The following is a 23,631-nucleotide window of genomic DNA, read 5'->3' as shown; positions in this document are numbered from 1 at the left end:
CTTGAGCGTCTGGAGGGCTTCCACTGTGCTACTAAATGCCACTTGGAATCCACTGCACTCAGAACCCTGCTCCTGCAAGCCCCCTTCCCAAAGTCGTCACCCTCAAGTGCCGGCGGCCAGCTCTGTCCCCACTCAGTTACACGGCAGCAAAGATTCCTACTCCACAGCACCTTTGACTTTGCCCTACAATCTAGCTCTGCTTTCTGCTGATGTTGGGTTGGGTTGCACTCCTGTTCTCCCTTCCCAACCTCCCAGCACAACACACACACACACACACACACACACACGTTCGCTCTCTCATGCGCACAGCCGAGGAGACATCTCTCCAACCCAAAGCCAAACCTCTGCTGTGAACAGCACCACCCATAAACCATCTGGGTGGAGGGTGGCCAAAGGAGGAGATTATGCAATTTCCTGCTTTGGTGTCTCAGAATCAGAAGGCAGGACCAAGTGCTTTGGTGAGCTGCACTGTGGAGAACCCACAGAAGAAACTCCATGCCTGAGAGCAAGCTCCTTATCCTCCAAGACAACGCAAAGGGCCACTGCCCACCCAAGAGGATGCACCCTGGTCTGAAGGTGACTAGGCAGTCTCTCTTCAAAGGCCAATGAAATGGGCTCATTGTGGGTGAGGAGAGGGCTGACTGCAGAGAGACTTCCTGTGGGGGAGAGAAAGGCATTTCCTGCCCTGGAACCTCAGGATGGAGGGGCCCAAAGGCACGGGCCTTCTTAATAATAGGAACTCGCTCAACTGCCTGTCACTGAGTGGATCCCAACTCATGGTAGCCCTCCAAAGGGTTTCCAGGACTGGAAGGACATGAGGAGACTGCCCACCCTTCTCCACAGAGCTGCTGGAGATAGACTCGAACTGCTGGAGATGCATGCCCTCCTGGTTAGCTGTGCAGCACTCGACAGACTACACCAGCAGACTTCCTTAATAACAGTGTCCAGTCATAACCAAGACGCGTATTCACTGCTGCACGTATCAGGCTGGGATCATGCACGCAGTTGAGGACCTGGGCTCCAGAACCCGGGTTCCAGGCTGGCCCTGCCTCTCACTCCATGTGTGGCCCTGGGTCGCTTCTTGGCCCTGTTTTTCTCAGTTTTCTCATCTGTAAAGTGGGGGTGTGCTAGCACTTCCGGTGTGAGGCTATTGTGAGGGTTCAATGTTGCTCTCTTCAGAAACATAGTGTTTTCAGACCACGTCAGCCATGAGCGGATTCCTCACAGAATCCATTCTCCACATGAGGTTAAAACGGATCTGAGAGGGCCAAGTTCATACAAATAGGCTTGGTCTCATCATCTGCCATCAAACCCCACACCCACTCCAGGGTCCCCCAGTGTCATGTCCTTAAGGCCCACTAAGGAGAGAGGAATCGCACTGTTTTGACCTCTCCCCTCTGCTACTCTCTGAGGACAGGGCACAGAGCCACACCCCACATGGACACTGTCCTGGCTGCGGTGTGACCACATGAAAACAGGCTTTCAGATCAATGAAGTGGACTGGCTCGTGTCCACCTAACTGCAAAACTGCCTTTGTCACATGGTGTCACACTGCTTACCAAAAAGCCAAGCGGCCTATGTCCCAGCTCTGCCCTCAGTGGACCATGTTCTCCACACAGGGCATTAGCCAGGTAGCCCTTTCTGGCATAGGATTGAGGTCCCTGCACTGGCCTTGGTGGCAGCAGAGGCTTGAGCTGAAGCTGTAGGAAGGAACCGGTCCACTAGCGGGGTGGCTGGGCTTCCTGTTCACAACAAAGGCCATTCATTGGTGTCACATCACCCCGCTTCAGACACTCCTCCACTCACTCCTCAGGGTGCTCACGCCCTCGGCCCCCACAACCATCAGTCCCCAAAGTAGCCACCACCATCCCTGAGACACAGCCAGAGCCCAGGCAGGCCTACTTTAAAATTACATTTTATTTTTCTCTTTTTAAAAAAAGGTTTCACTTTACATTGTCATCAAGAGTCTTGTGCCTCCTAGTAAGTGCATTGGTTTGTTTTCACAGTCCTCTCCACGACCAAGGACAGTCCTTATTGCTGGGTGAGTGAATGTCCACGCTGGGGAGGTCCTGGGAGGGGGATCCGGGGAGCAGCACGGGTGTGTGGGGGGGTCTGTGCTCCCGACGTGAGGGTGGAGGCTGGGAGCCAGACCCGAGGTCAGTGGAGCACCTATGGCCAGACCTGCAGCGCCTTCCCAGCGACGTCTTCCAAGAGGCAGGAAGGGTGAAGAGAAAAGGGAGCAGGGTGTTGGGGAGCCAGGGTGAGCTGGGTCAGGCATGCAGGGGAGTGCAGGGCAGCAGCAGAGGCAGCTCCAAAAGGGCTCGCTGCCTGCAGGCTGGGGGACCCTTAGACAGCTCAGGACACCCCACAGTGCTTTCCCAACCTCCACCCCAGTAAGAATGCCTTAGCAATGACTCCACCCGGAGTCAGAACCCTGGTTTGTGGGCCCCTTGCCTGGGGCCCTTTCTCCTCTTTAGTGCAAGAAAGACCTGAGTAGAGAAGGGCTGTTCCAGTTAGAGACCACGTCCATCCCCGGCGACACTGTCACATCATCCTCCATACCCCAGCCATCCTCAGGGGTGCATCTGGGGACCCTACCTTCCCTCCACACCAGGCTGCAGCCTCTCTGGAGCTGTAGCTAGGTTCAGCCTGAGCTCCAAACACACAAAAGGAAAACAGTAGTTCCCAGGGTTGGGCCCAGTCACAACACGGGGGTCCCCAAGCACCATGCCCATGGTGCACCCTGGCCATTTCCAGTGTCTCCAGTTCATTCCTGGATCATTCCTATGAGCCTCCTGGCCTGAGCTTGGCTCGGGAGACCGAGTGGACGTTAAGCACCCCTTGAATAAATATAGTATCACGTGGCTGATGGAATCGAGCAAGGATGTAGGTGACCTGCACCTTCCCAGGTTGTCACTGAAACACACACAAGTGGCTCATATGCAGCAGACATGGATTCTGTTTCCTACCTGATGGATTTCTGTGCTTAATTATTATTGGTTTGAACATGGGACCCAGGCGATGTAGTTACAGATTTTGGCAAGCTTGCAGTAATGTGGCTTCAGCAGGGTGTCCTAAAATAGCTCCAGATATTATTATAAAACCTTGGCATTGCTCAGGGCTGAGTCCCAGGGATCCAGAGGGTCCACAAGGTGAGGGAGGGTGGACCTCAAGGACTAGCCACCTGGTCAGTCGTTCCAAGACACCCCTGGATGGGTCCAGCCTTCTGAGTGGCTCTGACACTTCCTTGCTGTGACCCCTCACCCTCCCAGCCTGGGGGTTAGCAGGGCATTCTGTTGATGGCTTCCCAGCTCCACAACCACCTATGGCCTGGAGCTGCCTCCACCACGCCCATCATAGGGCCTGTCCACATCCCCATAGGACAGTCCCCTCCTGAAAGCCCTCTCGCTTCCCTTCTCTGCCATCCGTTCGTGAAAGGCCTGGGTCTCCAGGTTCAAGTCTGACAACTCAGCTGCCAGATGGGACGTGCACGCCTTCCCTACCTTCATGACTAACGGGTTTGTGTCTTGTCGGTCAGGGGCCAGGCCTTGTAGGCATTTGGGACAATTCAGTGGAATGGGCAGCCCCACACTGTGAGAAGGTCCCACGGGCCTCAGTAGGCACCATGGGACCCGAGACGGTGTCATTCCCTGGATTCAACCTCTACTTCCTGGGGCCGTCTTCTTCTTCATAGACCCATCAAAACAGGTTAAGGCTGCCAAGGAGATGGGAAAGAAGGGGCCCCCAGGTAGAACTCGGGGAGCTTACAGGTACCAGATGGAGGGGCTCTTCTGCGGGGAGGAAGAAGGTGCCTCTCGGGACAGGGCCTGTGTGGGGTTCGGTGCTGGCTGAAACACGAGAATGAGCAGCTGGTTTTAGGTCTACACCTCCACCCTGGTCCCTCTCCCAGTGCAACCAGGAAGGGGTCCCTCTCAAGAGACCCTCTCGAGAGAGGAGAGCCTCTTGAGACCCAGCAACCCCCTCCACATACAGAACGTCCCAAGGAAAGGAGATCCTGCTTTCTTGTCCCATTTTGGTTTTCCCTTTAAATTCAGCTTAAGGCAAAAGTTTGGCAAAGCAAGTCTACATAAGGCCGCATGACGGAGGACGAGGGGGAGCCGAAATAGGGAGACCCTGTGCCTGGAAAGCCCCAAAGGAAGGCTAATAAGTCCACAGCTTTGGCTTCCTGCATCGTCGGCTCCTCCTCCTCCTGCCCTGACCCTCATAAAGAGGAGTCAAAAAGAAAAAAAAGAAAAAAAGAACTGGAAAAGCTGTTATTTCCGGGAATCTGTCGCAAGTGAATGAAAACTGTGAGAAAAGGAGCGGGAAGAAGGCTGAGGGGGGTGCTGAGGGGTGTACATGGGCTTGTCTGTCCCATTCAGGTCTCCCCGTCTCCCCACAAGGCAATGGGCTTGGTGGGGACCAGGGGAGGCCGTCCTGGACAAGAGCACAGTGAGGTCCGTCTGTGGCAAAGGTAGAATGGCTGTATTTTGCTGAATGACAGTGCATTTGGGTTCATTCTGACCAGTATTATTATTTGGGAGTCTGACCTAGTGGGCGCCTGGGCTGTTACCGGTGCTTGGGGGGGATCACCACCAGTGGTGGCCCGTACTTGGGCCTCCACATGAGGACCTGGGCGTCATTGGCGTTGGGCTTGACCAGGGCGCTGGGAGGGATGGGTTCGTTTTTGCTCAGGATTTTGGGCTGGTCTTGGGCAATGGGCTCGCGTAGCCGGGCCCGCTGGCCCAGGGGCCGGTTGGGGTTCACCTCGATGCTGAGCTGCATCCGCCAGTGCAGCGTTTGCAGGATGATCATGTCATTGGTCGAGGTGTTGGTGGCCACCAGCCACGTGGTGAAGCTCTGGTCCCGGTAGATGTTGGTCAGTTTGGCCACATTGCTCTCGCTGACCGGCACGGCCCACGTGACGCTGGGGTAGAAGTTGTCATTCATGCTGATGATGAACTTGGAGTCTCTCTTGGTGGGGCCCACGATGGTGCACGTCTCCGTGGTGTTGCCGTACCAGGGGTAGTTGACCCCGTCAGAGTCACTGATGGCCTCGATCTTGCCCTCCTGCAGATCTGGGAGCTCCCAGCTGGACCTGAAAGGAAGGCCAGGTCAAGCACTCACTCACTCAATAAGGCTTTTCTAAGTCCCCAAGGGGGACCAGAGACTGTCCAGGGTCCTGAGGATAGAGTGTGGACAAAGCAGAAACCAGTTCCTTTCTCCATGGCCATGCTGACCGCCTCTGGGGACAGCGGGCAACTGGGAGAGCTCGGCCATGTCCCCCTCTCTGTCCTTCTCCAGTCTCCTCCAGGACTGACATCACTTCAGCTGGGGTTCAATCCCAGCTGGGCTGGGGGAGGTGCTAACTCTGGGAGTCCTGGAGTTCAGGGGGCGCCAGGTTGGGCAGCGTGCCCCACCAGCTCACAGCACTGATTGCCACAGACCTCAGGTAGGGCAGAGACTGGGGGCTCCCAGAGGCTGGGTGACTCCCAAGCAGCCACCTGGTATGTCAAAAAGGGAGGGTGGATCCTGCCTGCACCTGCACAGGACTGTAGCAAACTTCCTCTGAGCACTGCTCTCAATACCTCACTTACCAGCTTGGTCAAAAGCCCACTCTTGCTGGGTTTCTGAATTCTTGGGGTACTAGCCCTCATCCATAGTACTTTGGAGAAAGACACAGGGCCCCAAAACCATTAGTACAGGAGCATGGGATGGGGGTTCCCTCACTGTCACAACTATTTCCACACAGAGGCCTCAGGGCTAAGATGTCCCTTCCTCACCCTCTACCCACCAAACACCTCTCAGTTCATGCTTGCCTAGGGAGAGCCTGCAACACAACTCCCATAGACAGGATGGTCCTGCTGGGTGGGGCACTCTTTACAGAGTCTTAAGAAGAACAAGGGACAATCGACCAAGCTCCTCCCTGACATGCACTCAGGCAGCTTCACCTCACCTGCCGGGCTGGGCCCCAGGGCAGCAGCATCTCCACTTCCCACACAGACCCTCCCCTCCACATCACTGTGGTGGTGGTGGTGGTGGTGGTGGTGTTAGAAGCCATCAGGTACAACTCATAGCGACTCTATAAACAACACACCTGAGCCCTGTCCCATCCTATCTCTGACACACCTGAGCCCATTGCTGCGGTCACTGACTACACCACTTGGCTAAGGTCTTCCTTGTTTTTGCTGTCCCTCCATCACCCTTAGATGCCTGGATTTACCTGGAGGGCCCAGGCCTCAGCCTGTCTGAGGCAGGAGCAGCGGGCCTCAGAGCTCAGGCACAAAGCCCACAGACCTTGCTGCACACCTTGGCTGCCCCTCCCTGGGTCACCAGGACCTCCAAGTCTCTCATGTCAGAGTCACACCTCTCAATGATGCTGCCACAGTCACGAAAATCTCCCACAGCCTGTCTCAACTCGCTGTGCCAAATCAGAACTGACCCTGGCTGGTCCACCAACAAGTTTCCCAGACAGGACATTGCACAAGAAGAGACTGCCCATCTTTCTCCTGAGGAAGTGTCTGGTGGATTTGAACTGCTAGAGGGGCAGTGACTTTGGGTTACCAGTGCAACTCCCAACAGACTCCACCACCAGAGCTCCCCAAAATCCCTCTAAGTTCTCATTTATTGCTGTTTACTGTGCACCAGGCACTAGACACCTATGCAGTTGACTACAAAAACTTCACAAGGTGTGTGTGTGATGAGCCACTAAAGTGTGAGTTCAATAAAGAAACAAAGGGGAACCAAGGAGTCTGTGAGCTGCCCTCACTGGCTCGAGCGGCGATGGAATTCCAGCCAATCAGTGCCAACCTAAAGCTGTGGCCTTGCGACAATTTGAAAACACGACCACAAAGCACTGCGGGTCATTAGTGGATGTTAATACTGTCATTGCTCTTGTTTTATTAAGAAGTCTCAGGCTGGTCTGTGGCACCCAGACCCATGTTCCCATGCAGCAGAGGGGTCCTTACAGCCTGTCATCCCCATCTAACCCTACTGTATAGACTGAATCCAGGCTAGGGGGTCAGAAACCTTACCCAAGGTGGTCTGGCTAAGTGGCGGCCCAGCGCATTCCCAGCCAGACACCTGCACCATGGATACTTGGGGCGCTGCAAAGACACTCAGGTTGTCTGCAGGAGCATGTCATCTTTAGAACAGACTCCTTCACAGAAAGAGTTCACTTCTGTGTTAGCAGCGGGGAAACCGGAGGCCACAAGAGGAAGAGTAAGGAGCCCTGGTGGCTCAATGGTCAAGCACTCGGCGGCTAGCGTTTGGTAGCTTGATCCTGTTCAGTAACCCCACAGGACAAAGACCCAGAGATCTGCTTCTGTAAAGACTCAAAAATGCAGTCTTTGCCAGGGAGTCAAAAGGGGCTCATAGCTGACCCTCCAGCATAAAGTTTACAGCCCACGAATCCCTGTGGGGCTGTTCGACCCTGTCATAAGAGCCACTATGATCAAGCCACTAGCCAGCAGCTAATAACAACAGAGGAAGAATCATCATGAGAATAGTTTTACTAATTTTTCTATCTTGTTGTTAGGTGCCATCAAGTCAGCCCCAACATACACATGTGTGGGGAACAGAATGAAGCCCCAGGCGATGCTGCACCACCCCACAATCTCTGCTGGGCTTGACCCACTGGTGCAGTCATTGAGCTAACCCACCTCGTTGGGAGCCTTCTTGTTCACGGACCTTCTACTAAGCCTGTTGCTCCTTTTTAAGGACTAGCCCCTCCCGACAGCATGTCCGAAGTATAGAAGACAGAAATTCACCAGCTTGCTTCTAAGACTCATGGAGAAGCTCACAGATTACAAGAAAGTCTGCTCCGAAGACCCCTATCCGGTCCGAAACACCTGGGGAACCTGGACAGCAGCTCACCTGAACCCAAACTTCTAAAGGACCCCTCAGAGCAAAGGGTCCTCCCAGGCCCTCTCCCCTGCAGTGGCGGGACAGGCCGCTGCAGTGTGGACAATTACAGCACGAGCCAGGGTGAGAGAGTCAGACCTGTCCGGATCTCTGAGGTCCTGCACCTTTGTGCCATTCACTTCTATCAGAAGTGTCCCACAGGAGAGACGCTTGCTTGGGCACATTTGTTCTTTAAAGGCTGAAAGCAAACAGAAAAGGAACTCTGGCCTTGCCTTAACTGACAAGTGCTGACAGGTTTGTTTTGGGGAGTGAGGCAGGCCTGGCACTAGAATGGCCCCTCACTCTCAGCCACTGAGCTGAGAGCCTGGGCTTCCTCCTCTCTCCACAGCCCCCAAACGCCTGGGCCCTGCTCAGTCACAGGCAGGTGACGAGCCTCATGAGCTGGCCAGCGAGTGGCATCTCATGTGGGGTATTACTCAGAATAAATGACCTTGGGAGATCTGGTGGCCTAGCGTGCTGTGATTCCAAAGGTACATGGTTCAAATCCACTAGCTCCTCCACAGGAGGATGAGCAATCCCCCTCCCATGCTATTAACTGACTCTGAAAACCCAGCTGTGGGTCAGTTCCAACTTGACGGCACACAACGAGAACAAGTGGCAATGTCTTGTTGTCTCCAAATCATCACAGGGCAATGTGGGCTTGGTCAGGTCCCCAGGCCTCCCTCAGCTCCCAGGATGGCCGAGATCAGCCTATGATCGATCTCAGCATCAGATATTGTCGCTGTAACCTTAGAAACGTCACAAACTCGCTGACCCTCTATCTCCTTATCGCTGAACTGATCCACTACCCTAAACAAATTCCAATTCAAGGAGCCCCAGCCTTCAAGCAGGGTGGAGAAATACATTCAGCCTTCAGCCTCTGCTTGCCTGGTGGGGAGAAATGGGGCTCATATCCTGGGCTGGGCCCTGGGTGATGCAACAGTTAACACACAGGGCTGCTCACTGAAAGACTTGAGGTTCAAGACCACCCAAAATCACCTCAGAAGAAAGGCCTGGTGAGCTACTTCTGAAAAAAATCAGTCATTGAAAAACCATTGGAGCACACTTCTACTCTGTCACACACATGGAGGCCCCATGCATTAGAATCAAGTCTATAGCAAATGCAACTGAAAATAGATCAGCAAAGCTCTCAGCCTCAAACCTGGCCAGATGTGTACAACTATCTATTTGGAAGGATAAATTCCATGGCTAAGTTCAAGCCCACCGGCTCCTACCTAGGCCCCAGCCTAAGAATTCACAAGCCTTGGGCTTATCCCCCTAGAGCCTTCTTCACTGCAAAAATGACCTGTGCAGGAAGAAGGGAGATCAGCTATCTCCCTTCTCCCCCTCCATTCTTTCACTGGCCCCTGCTGGTCTTCAAGGCAGAGCTGGCTTGTTAGAACCAGCAGGCCTCACAAACAACAGGCTGCTGGAAAAAGAGCAAGGGCCTCGGGGGATGGCCAGAGCTGACCTTAACCAACTTTACAAAGGGGAACAGCAGCAACACACAAAACCAGTTCCCAAGAGGTCAGACATGCTTCCTCTTTCTACTCATCTCAACACCAATCTCACTGATTTATTGGGTCCAAAATCTGATGCCATAGCTCACAGACCACACTGGGTCTGTGAGAACCATCCTGGGGAAATCGAAAGGTTATAACCCAGGTTAAAAACAGAATACTATGAGTCACAACAGCTTCTGAAATATGCTTGTAGTCACCTGAGCCTTGAGCCTCGTGGCTTTATGCTAGTGTTACAAAGTTTTTGGTCCTGCCAATATTGGCTCTCCACATACCTCCCTTGCCCTAGTCCTCAAGTTGTCCAATAAACTTGGCCTTGGGCTCTTAGCTCTGGTTCTATGAGGGTAGCAGTCCCAAGGTCAGTTCCATCTCCTGCTGGGCCTCTGGGCCTCTGTTCCAGCTGCTCTGGCTGATGCTCTGGTTCTGAAGGATGAGTTGCATTCTCTTTTCAGGTGGTGAGATTTCTCCCATTCTGCTGCTGGATTGGCACAATTTAATGGTGAGACTAGCCAATCTCCCTGTAGACTGATGAGACTAGCCAATCCTCTTGTAGAATGGTGAAACTAGCCAGCCCCCTTGTGGATAGGCTAACATATACTATTCACATATTCCCATCCATCCACAGGGCGCAAAGTAAAATTCAATGACTGGGAAAGCCATTTTGCACAATAAACTCCACAGGTGCCAAGAGAGAAGTTCATGGTTTGAGCCCACTTTGCAGGTCCATGGAAGAAAGTCCTCGCTAACTGCTTCTGTGAAGATTAAACTCTTAAAAAAACCCATTGCTGTTAAGTTGGAACTGACTCATACCTGGCTCTCCCACAGGTTTTCAAGAAGCTGTAAACTGCACAAAAGACTGCTCATTTTTCTTCCATGTAGTTGCTCATAAACTCTAATCAGTAAGCAGTGCAATTACCTGTGAACTACGCCACCAGAGTTCCTTGGGCAAAGATTACAGTTTAGGGAATGCCATAGGGAAGAACTACTCTGTCATATGGGGAGCCAAGGAGGTGAGGGGTGGGAGCAGAGGGGTGAGGACTGGCAAGGGCAAAATCACAGATTTGCACAATTTGGTAGGTGGAGGGAGGGGTTAAAGGAAATGGGAAAGATTCAGTGGAGACCTGAAAAGACAGGGTGTGCATAGTCCAATGGTGATTAATTTTATAAAACATAATGAATGGGAATGATTATATGAACCACTATGTAAATGAAAACTAGTGTGAAATACAATGTATACAAATTTTGTAAGCAAAGCAATATAGAATAAAATTTTTATTTTAAAAAGTAAACTCTAAGTGCAATAATGAATGAATGAAAATCCAAAGTCTCTATAAACTTTCATGAAAATTAATAATAATTTAAAAAAGAAAAAAATTCTAAAAAAAAAAAAATCAACTCCAAGGCACCAGACAAGAATCCAAACAAAAATTCAGGACTCTTACTTAAAAAGGGCTAAGAATTTCAAGGTGGCAACAATAAAGCTGTCAATCATGCCTGAGGCCCTATGCCACTCTTATGATGCCAGTCTGTCAAAATCCCACCTTTGTACTTTTAGGTGGGAACTCAAAGAGCAGCAGGGGCGTTCAGGGTGAACTTGACCTCAGCATGCTTGAGGTCCCTCATGTCATATCCAGAACTCCTCCATATCTTTCAATGTCCCATTTCTGCCATATCCCTCACAACACATCCAGAACAGACTCCTCAGCATCCTTCAATGCCCCAATCTTGTCATGTCCCTCATGTCATGTCCAGAATAGATTCCCTACATACTTCAGTGCCCCAATCCTGCCACGTCCCTCATGTCATGCCCAGAACAGACTCCTCAGCATCCTTCAATGCCCCAGTCCTGCCACACCCCCATCCAGCCATTCACTGGAGCCCCTGCATTAGTATTGGCTGCCATGCCATGCTCAAAGTGGGCTGGGTTGCAGCCCACATCAACCCAGCACCCTTGGGGCAACTAATGCCATCTCTGACTTGCCCCTCCATTTATGAATTGACCTCTTGCCCTTTCTCCTCTGCCTTAGCTCACTCCATGCCCTTTCTCTGTCCTGGGGAGAATCACTCTCTCCAATTCTGCTCTAAAATCTGTTTCTCTCCAGCAACCCCAGGGCATTTTAGAACACAAAAAAGGGCCTCCCTTTTTACCTCCCTCCAATGATCCTAAACCCACTCTGGCTCTGGACTCACCACCCCAGGGAAGCTTGCCTTGACCCTTCATGCAAGGCTAAGTGGCCCTTTGGAAGCTAGCGGATCCCAAGATTGCTTCTTCTTGGCAAATGAACAACAGGAATTAAATAATTACAAAATCATTCGTCTGTGCCCTCTTCCCCAGATCAGGCCAAGAGTGCAGGCCCCGAGTGTTCCACATGCCATCCATCATTGTCCCTGGCCCAGCATCAGAGCGTAATCAATGCTGTGGCCTGAGTCAATGACCATCAGCCACCTGCAGGGTACAAGAGGGACTTTGCCATGAACTTAGGGCATCCCTGTTACTGCTCAGCCTGAAGCAGCTGCAGCTGGAAGAGTCACCCCCACCTCAGGGATGCAAATGGTTAACACACCCAGCCATTAGGTGAAACACCAGAGGCTGAGTCCAGCCAGAAGCACCTCATAAGAAAAGCCTGGCACACCGCTTCTGAAAGTGAGCCACTGACCTACTCTGTCACACCCAGGGTGATCATCAGTCAGCCGGCTCAGTATCATTGGGTTTAGGCCACAGCGATGCAGGTAAGACCTGAGCTTTGTAAGACCTGAGCTTTCCCTGATACTCAGGCATGTCTTGATCTTCACTCGTGGCTCTTCCCCAACTACCCGAGAGCCAGGGCAGAACTGTGGGGTACTTTCTTGAGAGGAGACTTAGAGAAGCTGAGGCCAGTTGTGGGTCACACATCTGGGAAGCCACTGAGTCGGGGCCACCACCTGAGAGAGCCAGGTGGTCTCTAACTGCCCCTCACAGGCAGCTGGAGGTGTGACTGAGTGAATCCGAAAGGAGGTGGGCGGGGAGGCTGAGGCTGTTGCAGATGGGCTCTCAAGGACACGGATAAGCAACACCAAGGAGGGGTGACATAGGCTCAAGACCACTAGCTGGGAGCTGGCCCTTCTAAAGATGTGGATGAGGCCAGGGCTGCCCACAGGTTTTGGGGGTCTCGGAGAGGAGGGGCATGACATCTCTCATGAAGTCTGAAGTCTGGGATCAGGCAAATGGAAGCATTCTCCTTCACAGTGTCTTCAGAAGAACTTGAAGGTTCTAGTGTTTTCTATCAGCTCTAGACTAGTCTCGCTCTGGATCAGGTATGGGCTGAGCCTGGGCAGGAAACCATGCCCCACTGCTGGGTCTGAGTTGCTGGGCGTCCCCCGACTACAGTCCCCAGGACACAGAACCTGCCTCTGGATTTTAGAGCCCTAAGACCCAAGTCTCCTTGCAGAGTTTCCCAAATGTCTCATCACTTTCCATGTTTCTATTACCTAGCACCTGTATTGTTATTAACTTAATTTTTTTTAAGCTATTCAACTTCATCAGTGGGGGTGTATACCAACTTTAACTGCAGTAATCTTAATAGTTTCTGATAACACGCTACCACGAGACCAGCCTTGTAAGGAGACCAGGAAGCTCCGGTAGCCTGTTGTGGTGTGCTGTTGAGTCAGAACCGATCCAGATCCAAAGCTGACCCTCCAGTGGGTTTTCGGAGGCTGTAAATCTCATGGGAGGAGGCTGCCTACCCTTTTCTTGAAGAGCAGCTGGGATATTTGAACCACATACCTTTGGGAATGTCGTGCAGCTTCTTATCACTAGGTCACCAGAGCTCAATTATAACTTAGTTTTTCTTTTTTTCTTAAAATGAGTCACTTTTTAAAAAAACTCAACTCAGGTTTAAAGAACTCAAGTTGCCTCCCACTCATGATGACCCCTAAAATCTCAAACTCATTGCTTGGGAGTCAGAAGTGAGTCACAGCTGATGCTCCAGTGGGGTTTCCCAAACCTGTAACCAGGGGCGGAGACTGTCCAGCTTTCTTCCTCCCACGGAGCGACTGGTGGATTCGAACCACGAGGAGCTGGCGTCTTTCCCTGCTCTCTCCTCTGCCAGGTGGGACTCAAGTTGGCTCCTTACAGAGCAAGGACTGGAATCTGGCTTCCTGACTCCTGCCCTGTGCCCTCCTCTTTCAGCCCCACCTCCACCCCAGTCACCCCAGGGGCTGAAGCCTGAACTGTGGGGTTTTCCCCAGCAATAAGACCCACTCCTTCCGGGGCTCAGTCACCTGCTTCCTCTCAGCTTCTTCCCTCTTTTCCAGGCCACATCCCCAGGCCTGTATGGCCTAATACCAGGAGGAAGAAGCCCCTTTAATTTTTGTTTTTAGCTATAAAATATGTTTTGTTAAAATAAAGTCCTAAAGGGATATATAAAGTGAAAAACAGAAGCCTTCTCTTCCATACCTCGCCCCCTCTTGCTCTGAGGTTACTCATATTACCTTTTGATAAACAACCTTTGAGACCTTTCTCACTGCATCTACACATGATACATGTTCCCACTTTGGGTGTTTTCCTTTTTTTTTTTTTTTTTTAAATAAAAAATTGGTTCCTACCCTGGCCTAGAGGTAAGAGGCTGTGCTGCAATCCCAAAGGCAGGTGGTTCAAATCCACTATCTGCTCCCCGGGAGAAGGATGGACAATGTCCTCCCACGTGATTTACTGCCTTTGAAAAGCCACTGGACAGTCAGTTATGAGTGGGTCTGATTCAACAGCACACAACAACCCTGTGTATTGGGGAGCTCTGGTGACTTAGTGGTCAGGAGTTGTGCTGCCAACCCAAAGACATACAGTGCAGTTTAGTCCACCAGCTGGAGAAAGATGGACACTCTGTTCCCATGTGATTTACTGCCTCTAAAAACTTGCTGGAAGGTTCAAATCCACCAGCTGCTCTATAGGAGAAAGATCAATCTCTGCATAGGAGATTTACAATCTCTCAAAACCCTCAGGAGGGTCAGCTATGAACTGATTCTCACTTGACGGCAATGAGATAGAAGGGGGTTTTTTTTACCCCATGAAGCTCCGTCTCATATACTTTGAGCAAATGCCCAAGAGGGACCAATCCTTTGAGAAGGATATCAAGGGTGGAGGGATAGTGCAGGAGAGGAAGACCTTGGATTAGATGGATTGACTCAGTGACTGAGGTAAGAGAGTAGGTGAGCCAGTGAGATTGGATCAGGACAGAACAGGGTTCAGAACTATTGCAACTCGACAGCATATAACAGCATATATCACTTTAGAACTTATGGGTTTTAATTTAACAAAAAAATACCTTTTTTTCTCTGTCTCTTCTCATTTAGAGCCTCTACAGTCCCACTTCATCCTGTTTAGCCAATGTTCTGTGCTGTGCACTGAACACTGACCACCATTTAATCCCTTACTAATGATACCTGATTTGTTCCTGAAATTCTGCTATTAGAAGCAGCACTGGAGTTAACATTGTAGCACATATATGACTTTATGTTATTGTTCTTTCATTCCTTTATTCATTAGCTTATTTGTTAATATATTTGTATACCTACAAATACGGAAGGAATCCTGGTGACATAGTGGGTACATATCAGGTTACTAATAAAAAGGCTGCTAGTTCAAATCTACCAGCATCTCTGTGGGAGAAAGATGGGCAGTCTCCTCTATAAAGATTTATCATCTCTGAAACCTGATGATCCTTCTAAGTCAGAATTGAATGGATACCAGTGAGTGCCCTACGTGGAGCCTTGAGGACAGAGTCGATAATCGTTGGCCACTAACAAAAAGTACACAGGTTTGAACCTGCCAGATTCTCTGTGGAAGAAAAATGAGGTTGTTTCCTCCCACCAAATGTTGTTGTTGTTGTTATGTGCCATCGAGTTGCCTGCGACTCATAGCGACCCTATGTACAGCAGCCCTAAACTCTGCCCTATCCTGTGCCAATCTCACCATCTCCGACACACCTGCCCCCATTACCCCAGTCACTGAATCAATCCATCTCATCCACCCCAGAAATGTGGAGGAGGAGCAGGAATTGACCCAATGGCAGAGGATTTCAGTTGGAGCTGGCCTCCTCCGTGTCAGGCCTAGTGGTAAGGAGTGAAGCTGCCAACCCAAAGGCACAGGGCTCGAATCCATCAGCTGTTCCACAGGACAAAAACAAGCAATCTACTCTCATGCAATTTACAGCCTACAAATACCAGCTCTGAGTGGGTTCCTACTCAATGGTGCACAGCAGTGACAACGTGCCAGGCACTGGGCTAGGCGTGCAGGATTCCCACAGGACAGTCTTGGAAAGTGCACCCACAGCTGCAGAGCTTGTATCAACATTTTAATAGACCTGAACCCACAGAAACTGCTCTAAATTATCTCCCACATGCAGCGCTCAGTTTCCCCACTGCCTCTCTAACCGGAAAGAGGCCCTGGGCTTTGAAAACAGTGAAGCACTAACCAGGAGGGCAGTTGGAACAGACTCAGAAGCAAGGCCTGGTGATCCTCTTCAGAAAGGCATCATCCTTGACCACCCCGTGGGACAGTTCTACTCTGCACTGCCTGGGACCCCTGAGTCAGAACTGACTCCACGGCGCAGGCGTGACTCTTCTCCAACACTGGCTAGAACAGATTTTTTTTCTTCCATTTTGACTCAAATCGAATCACAAGAAAAAGACCTCAGTATTTCACTTGCTGCCTCCCTAATTTCTCCAGGAGCAGGTCCTTTTCTTTCCAGTGCCTGGACAGGGGGTGAGGCTTAGTGACTGCTCTGCTGGGCTGGGCTGGGGGGCCAGAGGGGGTGTTCTCTTTGGCTGTGTCACTCCTGCCCTCACTTCCCCCTGCTCTAAACGGAGAAACAAGTGCTTCCCTCCCCACTCCTGCTCTCGCCCTTGGCCCAGCCCTGCAGTCGGTGGGGGCTGTCTTCCGGTCCCAGAGAGGAAGCCTCCACTCCAATTGTTCTGGGCTGAGCTAGCTACAGCTCAGGTCCAGGCTTCAGGAAGAGGCCACATGGCCACTGGGGACATTCCCCCTGGCTGGTCCCCAGATCCTCTGCAGCTGAGCAAGGCTCCTTGGGTAAGAGGCTTCAGTCTGGAGAGGCCCAATGTTGCCTCATCAAGAAAGGAAAATCTTGTGGGGCCCTTACACACACACACACACACACCACATACACACACACACACACACACACACACAGCCCACACACATACACACCCTGGCAGTAAAATGACTACAATTCATAGCCTCCATTGGGCTTCTAAAGCTAGAAATCTCTATAATAGGAGGAGACAACCCGTCTTTCTGCTGGGGACCACCTGATAGTTTCAAAATAATGACCTTTTAGGTAGCAGTCCAACACTTAACACACTATACCCCCGGGGTTCCTTCCTGGAGCCCTTGGGAAGACATGATGAGAGGATAGAGAGGGACCCCACAGCACTATTCTCACATCATCTCAGGCTCCCCCCTTGTTAAAATGGATAATAAGCTATTGATAATTACAGTTAGTCTATTAAAGAGCACTGGTGGCACAGTGGTTAAGCAACTGCTACCTGAAAGGTCAGCAGTGCAAGTCCACCAACTGGTCTGCAGGAGAAAGAGGTGGCCATCTGCTTCCATAATGACCAGGCTAGGAAATTGTACAGGGCAGCTCTCCACTGCCACATGGGGTTCCTATGAGTCAGAATTGACTCAACAGCACCTACCAACAACACATTGGAGAGTTAGAAGTGACCACGTGCTGAGAGCTCCACATGCATCAGGCCCTGTACTGGTCAGGCATTATCTCATTTAAAGGTAAGGACAATCTTTTGAGGGAAGCATTATTATACGAAGCATTACTATACCATCTGGCAGACTGGCTAGTGGGATTCCGACCCTGAGGGATACAGGCACAGGAAGGTGGGACTGTCAATCTGGAGAGGCCCTCTCTGTTTCAGCTGCTTTTCCCTGTACTCCACAGATGCCTTTTGGTAGAATCCAGACCCATAAACTGGCCTTGACCTTGGCCTTGGGCCAGGTTCTCTGCGGGCTACAGAGAAGGGCGAACCAGAGGCAACTTGAAGCCTCTCCCACACAGGCAAGAAATTGTGACTTGTCACTTAGAAGCTTCTGTGCCAGCTGACAGGTGGCGGTTGAGGAATTGCGGAGGACGGGGCTGTGGAGGCAGGTGTCTCCAACAGTTTGAAGGGGGGATGGCTTTAAAAGCAATGTGGGTTGGACCCAAAACCATATAGAATCTTCTCAAGCTGGCATGGAAAAAAATGCACTATTTTACAGCTCTCCTCTGTAAAAGTCAGGGTATCACTGAAGTGGTTTTTAAAAATTATTATTCCATCTCAAACTCCAAATGTCATTCTACAAAGTTCACCTCCTGGATTAGAGATTAATCTCAAGCTGGGATAATGTTTGGCGGTATTATGGATTTCAGTTAAGTATGTGGAATGAACATTTTGAATCTGGCCCATTTGTAAAGGACGAAAGCCCTAACCTAGCCTTTTGCCACCTGGCTGTCCCGACCTGGAGCCACTAAAGTTCAGTGGGTGGGTTTAACATCAACATTTCCAATTATCTGGGGCTAGTCCAATTCTTCTCAACCAGGGGCAAGTCCACACTTCCCTCCCCTTTCTCTGTCATGTCTGGAGACATTTTTAGTCGTCACAACTGGGGAGTTGGTAGGTGCAGCTGGCATTTGGTGGGACAAGGCCAAGGGGGGTGACAGCCGTGCCACAAAGCACAGGACAGTCCCTACCACAAGGACAGGCACAGCCTGGGCACAGTAAGGGGACAATTCCAGGTTGGTGGAGGCTTCTGGCTAGCCCCACCAACTCCGCACATTTCACGTTCTCTCAAACCATCAGAGATTAAAAACAGGAAAATCAGTGGTTATCACAGGAGGCCTGCTACAGGGAAAAACGGGAAGCTTTTAAGACACATCCAAATATTTCTACGTACATTCAAGGAGGAGGAGGAGGAGGCTGAGTGCAGGCTTTTTCTGAAAGAGCCCGGCTTATTTCCAGAGGCTGCTGGTTGAAAGCAGAGCCCTGCAGTCCATGGACTAGGAACTGCCCTGTGATCATCCAGTGTGTGAATACGATCAAGTACAATAGGAATAAGAAAGTGAGCAGATATTTCAGCCACACAGCCATTACTGGTTTCTGTCCTCTCACTGATTCCTCATAGCAGCCTCAGGTGACATTTTATACTTGTTCCTACTTCACAGATGACACAACTAAGGCTCTAGGCAGATACATGTCAAGGCCCCAGAGCTAGGGGGCCCAGTTGCCACAGCTCCATGCCAACCTTTCCGGGGTACTTCATATTCTGCCCTGCCCTTGTCTGGTTCTATCCTAAGAGTATGAATGATCCCTAGGAAATGGGGTGTGTCTCATGCATAGGGCAGGACTCAGTCTGGTGGGGGCCTCTAGTGCTGAAAGGCATGTCCTGAGAAGAGGAGGGGGAAGGGAGACACTGAGTGAGAATGGAGATGGAAAATGGCCTTTCACCACATACAAGCAAAATCCTTCATGATTTAAATTATTTTTAAAATTATAAAAGTCAGGGAGTGGGCCCTGTGTGAAAGAGGAAGTCCTGGGTTGGAGAGAAAATGCTTGACAACGAGTAATTTACATTTGTCCCATTTCTGTAGTTTCCAGTATGATCCCCAACTCAATACAGATAGCATGGTTCACTCCCCATCTGGTAGAATGATCATCACATAATAATGATGTTAAAAACGATAAGCGTGTACATTAAGTATTCACTGTAGGCTTCTCATCGTGCAGTCTGGCAACACTTGCCTTGAGAAGTCTTGGGTAAGGACGAGTATTAGATCCAATTTGCAGAATGAGGTTCTGAGTGGCTCCAGAACTTGCTTAGAGTCAAACCCCTAGAAAGTAAGAGAGTCTGGGCTCATGCCCACGTCTTCTTGTCTGCAGAGTCTAACATCTGCTAGGTCCAACCAGGGACCAAGGACTTGCCCATAAGGACAAGGTTGCCTCAGGTCTCCTGATGCTTCACGCCTGCCCCAATAAGGGTGCCCAAACATATGCAGAGCCAACAGAGACCAGGACCTGAAGATTTCTAGAAATGTTTCCCTGCTCACAGATGGGGAAGCTGGGGCTCTGGGAGGGCCCCTGGGCTCTGGGCCAGTGACAGAGAAACAGGCCTGCAGCTGAGCTGTGTCATTCTGTACCTGGCTTTTTCCTTCTGTCCTGAGCTCTCGGTCTCAGCCGCCAAACCCAAAACCCAAGCCTACGGCCATCCCATTGACACTGACTCACAGGGACACGACCCTGCAGGAGGGAGAACTGCCCCATAGGGTTAGGACACTACCTCACCTTTCTCCTGACCAGTAGCCGGAGGGTTTAAACTGCTGACCTCTCAGGTAGCAATTCAACACTTGACCCATCGCACCACCAGCTTCCTGTCCTCCTGATTCTCCCCAAGATGTCTTCCTCCTGGTGGCTATATCTTCTCCAAATTCAGAAAGAAGGGCCCTCTGGCTTCCCCACACCTCTTACGGAAGAGACTAGGCCTGGCGAGAAGCCCCTTCAAACCCTTTGTTTCCTGGAATTGTCTTGGAAGCCCTGCTAAGTCCCCCAAAGTTCTGGGACTTGAGTCGTCCTAAGTAAGGTCCACACAGAATAAGAACAAATGAGATCTGAGAGGCCTGAGTATGGAAATCAGGGTGCTGGAGGGGAACTCACTAAGTGTCTAGAGCCGCCCTACAAGCCCCGTCTTGGGGGAGATCATGATTATACCCTCATTTTCAGTTTTCATGGTAATCTCCCTGCTTCCCTTATTATCTCAATATCATTAAGTAGAGAAGTCAGAAGACTTAGGGTCCTGCCACCCACTCCAATATCCTTCTTATTCACAGATGGCCCATGAAACATTCCAACTCCGGGAGAAACTCTAGTCCCTGGCCTGTGGAACCAGGAAGTGAAGATGTGGTGGGGGGGGGGGAAGTTGAGAGAGGCTGAGGGCTAGTGCTGGCAGCGGGTCACGGAGGTGGGGTGGGACTAACAGAGGGCTGCCCTGGGCCTGCTTAGCCCTCTCAGAAGAGAACTCTTACATGCAAACAGTCATTTTCATAGACTCGGTCAGCAACAGCTGTCCCACATGTTATTCAAGAGTGGCACTTCAAGGCAGATCTCCCTTCCATCTCCTTTTGGAAATGCCTCTCCGAGCTCAGGGAGTGCACCAGAAAATAAGACCCAGGGCCCAGCATGGCAAATCAGGAACTACAGCAATTTTAAGGACCCTTCAGAGACCATGATGAGGAGAAGAGGTCAATGACTTCACTTAACCTTTTCCTACTGAGGGCCTTTGGGAGGCTGGCATTTGAAGTCTGCATCAAGTCATTCCCTTAGAGAGCATGTGAAGTAAATGGGGGCTTTAAACCAACCCTTTACAATGTGAAGTAAATAGAATTTTTAAACTAACCTGTCCCTCAAACACAACCAAATATTCCCTCAAGTCCTGATAGCATTTGAAAACAGTGGAGGGCCAAGTTCAAGCCCAGCTACAAGGTACTGTTACAACTTTGGGCAGTCAATTTCAAGTCCAATCACAACTCTAAAAGAGGCTTCAAAGGGCCCCCTTTTCCTTCCTTGAGTAGCTGCCACACAATCCTGGAGGCCTGAGCCTAGAGGGCACAGCCTCAGCCTCTCTGGTGACCCCGACGGCACCGAGTTCCACGGGCAGATGGCACACTTGCTTTGCCAAAGAGGCACAGGGTGCAATGTTCCTCTGCTTTCTCAGCATTGTGCAGAGAAAGAACCCAGGAAGCCCGGAGCCAGAGAGAGGACAGGTCCAGGATGCACAACCCCATTCAGGACAGACCCTCCACAGAGTTATCTGACCCGGGACTCAGAGGCCACTTCCATGCCCACCTAAAGCGTCCCCCTATCTCTGATAAGGATCCTCTGAAAACGGTCTCTCTATCCCATTCTCCTTCACAAACCGAGGCGCCTAAGCACCCCAACCCAGCTATCCACCAACCCAGCAGTCCTCAAGCTTTGCTCCTACATGGTACTCACATGCCCTGCTCCCCGTACTGGTTGTAGAATTCCATGTGGCTGCACGCCTGAATCCAGCCAACTATCCAGGTCTCCTTCTTGGGTATGGGCGGCATGACCACCTGGGCAGAGGCGCGGAAGTGGGGTGTCCGGTAGCGGAGCACCACGCTGGAGGACTCATCGATGCTGGTGGGTATGGGGTCGATGGAGGCTTTCACATCAATCACCGTAATACCTTCCCGGAACACTCTGGCTTTACCGCTGATGCTCTGAATACAGCCCATGGCACAGAGGACCGCTCTGATCTCCAGGAAAGGCCAGCAATCCCAGAGAAGACCAGGCATTGAAAGGACCGAGGCTGCTGGACCCAGTGCAGAAGGCTCGCCAGGCTCAAAGCTCAAGATCGGTATCCATAGGATAGAAAATTCACCGAGTAGAAGGGTTTTGCATATCACTAACTTGGGTCTGTTTATAAATAAGGATTTTCCTGCATTTCAAGAGCTCTTGGCTCTCTCTTCTCCTGGCAGTGGACAAAAACCACCGATATTCTTTGGGTTAAAAAAAAAAAAAAAAGCAAAGTTTGGAGTTTAATTGATAATCATGTTGCTCTGGCATCCAGTTCTTTCGTGCCTCACGCTCGGGGAACGCAGGTTGTAGACGCTCCCCAGGGTCTTCGGATGAAGGCGACCGCTGGCTGACACATAAATAAGGAAGGCTCGGTCGCCTGCGCGGTCCCGCCACCCTCCCTGCAGAAAACCGACTTCCTGCCCTTCTGCCTTCCGCACACGCTGCTGGGCACACACACCGGCCGCTCGCCCGCCGGAGCCCAGTCAATTAAAGAGCCTTTTCTGTTCAATAAGCGAAGATCCGAGCGCCCCGGAGGCGAGCCGTGACCCGCAGCTTCCAGGAGGCGAGCCCGGGCTCCAGAGGCCGGGGGTCCCGGCGGAGCCCACTCGCGGGCGCGGGCAGGAGCGCAGGCAGGACGCCCCCGCGCGGCGCGGCGCGTCTCTCCCGCAGGCGAGCGCCCGCGAGCTGTAGGTCGCCTCGCGGCTGCCGCTGTCACCGTGCGGGCCCTGGCACTCCGTGCGGGCCGCCACCGCCTGGTTCGTCGCGGTCTCCCGAGAACCTGGTGGAAGGTGGAAGGGACAGGGCGTCAGGGCCCGTCTCAAAGTTGGGCAGAACTTTACAGCGGGGGGCGGCGGGAGCACGGCGACTGGTGTGCGGAGCTGACGGCGCAGGTCTGGGCGGTCTCCCCGGAGGCGGTGGCCCCCCTCGCCCGCCCCGTCAGTGTCGGCCGTACGATCGCGCGCACCAGCGAATAATCGCCGCCCGTGACATCTCTGCTGACACCTTCCCGCCTTGGGGGCGGGGAGGTGGCCCAGCTGTCACTGCAGTGGGCAGCGTGGAGGTGGCCACGCACTCCCCCGCCCCTCACCCCAGCTCTTCGCCAGAGCCAGGCATCCCTTCTTCGTCAGTTCCCTCCACTTCCCCGGGGGCGCAGTGTCCGCCTCCCCTCGGTACAGCTCGGGGAGACGCGCGCCCCCTCCGGGACCCGGGGATGCTGGCCCCTGGGGCCGTGGAACTCCGTCCCTCCCCCCAGCAGTCTCGGGCGCCTCCCCTCTCCAGCCCCGAGTGGTCCCGGATCGCGGTGCGCCGGGCTCGCGGGCCGCCGCCGGGGAACTTTGGCGCGCACGCCCCCACCCGGGCAGCACCGCCGACTCACCTGCCCGCCGCCGCCGTGCGGACGCCCCAGACCCCGCTGCCGGCAGCCAGGCGGCTGGCGAGGCCAGGAACACGTTCTTGGGGCGCCCCCACCCCCTTTCCTGGGCAGCGTCCTATGGCTCTACAGGAGTCTGGGGCCAACGTGGGCGCCCCGTCCTCCCGCCCCCTCCTCCTTGTCGCTCGGGGCTGCTGGGGGGCGGCCGGGGGCGGAGGGCTGAGGCGCGGGGCTCTCTCCCCCCCCCCCACCCCGCTCTCTTCCTTTATTTTATGATCATTGTGAGGGTGCTGTCGCCTGTCAGCCCCGCCGCCGCGCCGCAGCCGCCTGGCGCTCCCGGCTCTGCCTCTCTCTGCTGCAGCATCCGAAAGGCAACCAGGTCAAACTTTGCAGAAACTCAGCTCCTGCGCGGCTCTGGTCCCGGCGTCCGCCCGCCCGCAGCCACCCGGCCCGAGCGCCGCCGCGCACGCAGGGAGCGCCGTC

At 52.4% G+C, this 23,631-nt stretch overlaps 1 protein-coding gene across 1 annotated transcript; it reads right to left on the bottom strand.

The window, feature by feature from the left end:
* Positions 1-4,569: 4,569 nt before the first annotated feature.
* Positions 4,570-21,775, bottom strand: FAM78A (family with sequence similarity 78, member A). The gene is made up of 2 exons (XM_006892441.1): positions 21,453-21,775; positions 4,570-5,098 (listed from the first exon to the last, which is right to left on the bottom strand). Exons 1-2 carry the CDS (start codon positions 21,773-21,775, stop codon positions 4,570-4,572), a joined length of 852 nt encoding a protein of 283 aa, XP_006892503.1.
* Positions 21,776-23,631: the final 1,856 nt, after the last annotated feature.

This window comes from Elephantulus edwardii, unplaced genomic scaffold (genome assembly GCF_000299155.1).
Source record: "Elephantulus edwardii isolate Elephantulus edwardi_28Jun2011 unplaced genomic scaffold, EleEdw1.0 scaffold00116, whole genome shotgun sequence".
In the NCBI taxonomy this organism is placed as follows: Eukaryota; Metazoa; Chordata; class Mammalia; order Macroscelidea; family Macroscelididae; genus Elephantulus; species Elephantulus edwardii.
The sequence above is the reverse complement of the archived record's forward strand: the minus strand, read 5'-3'. Positions and strand labels throughout refer to the sequence as shown.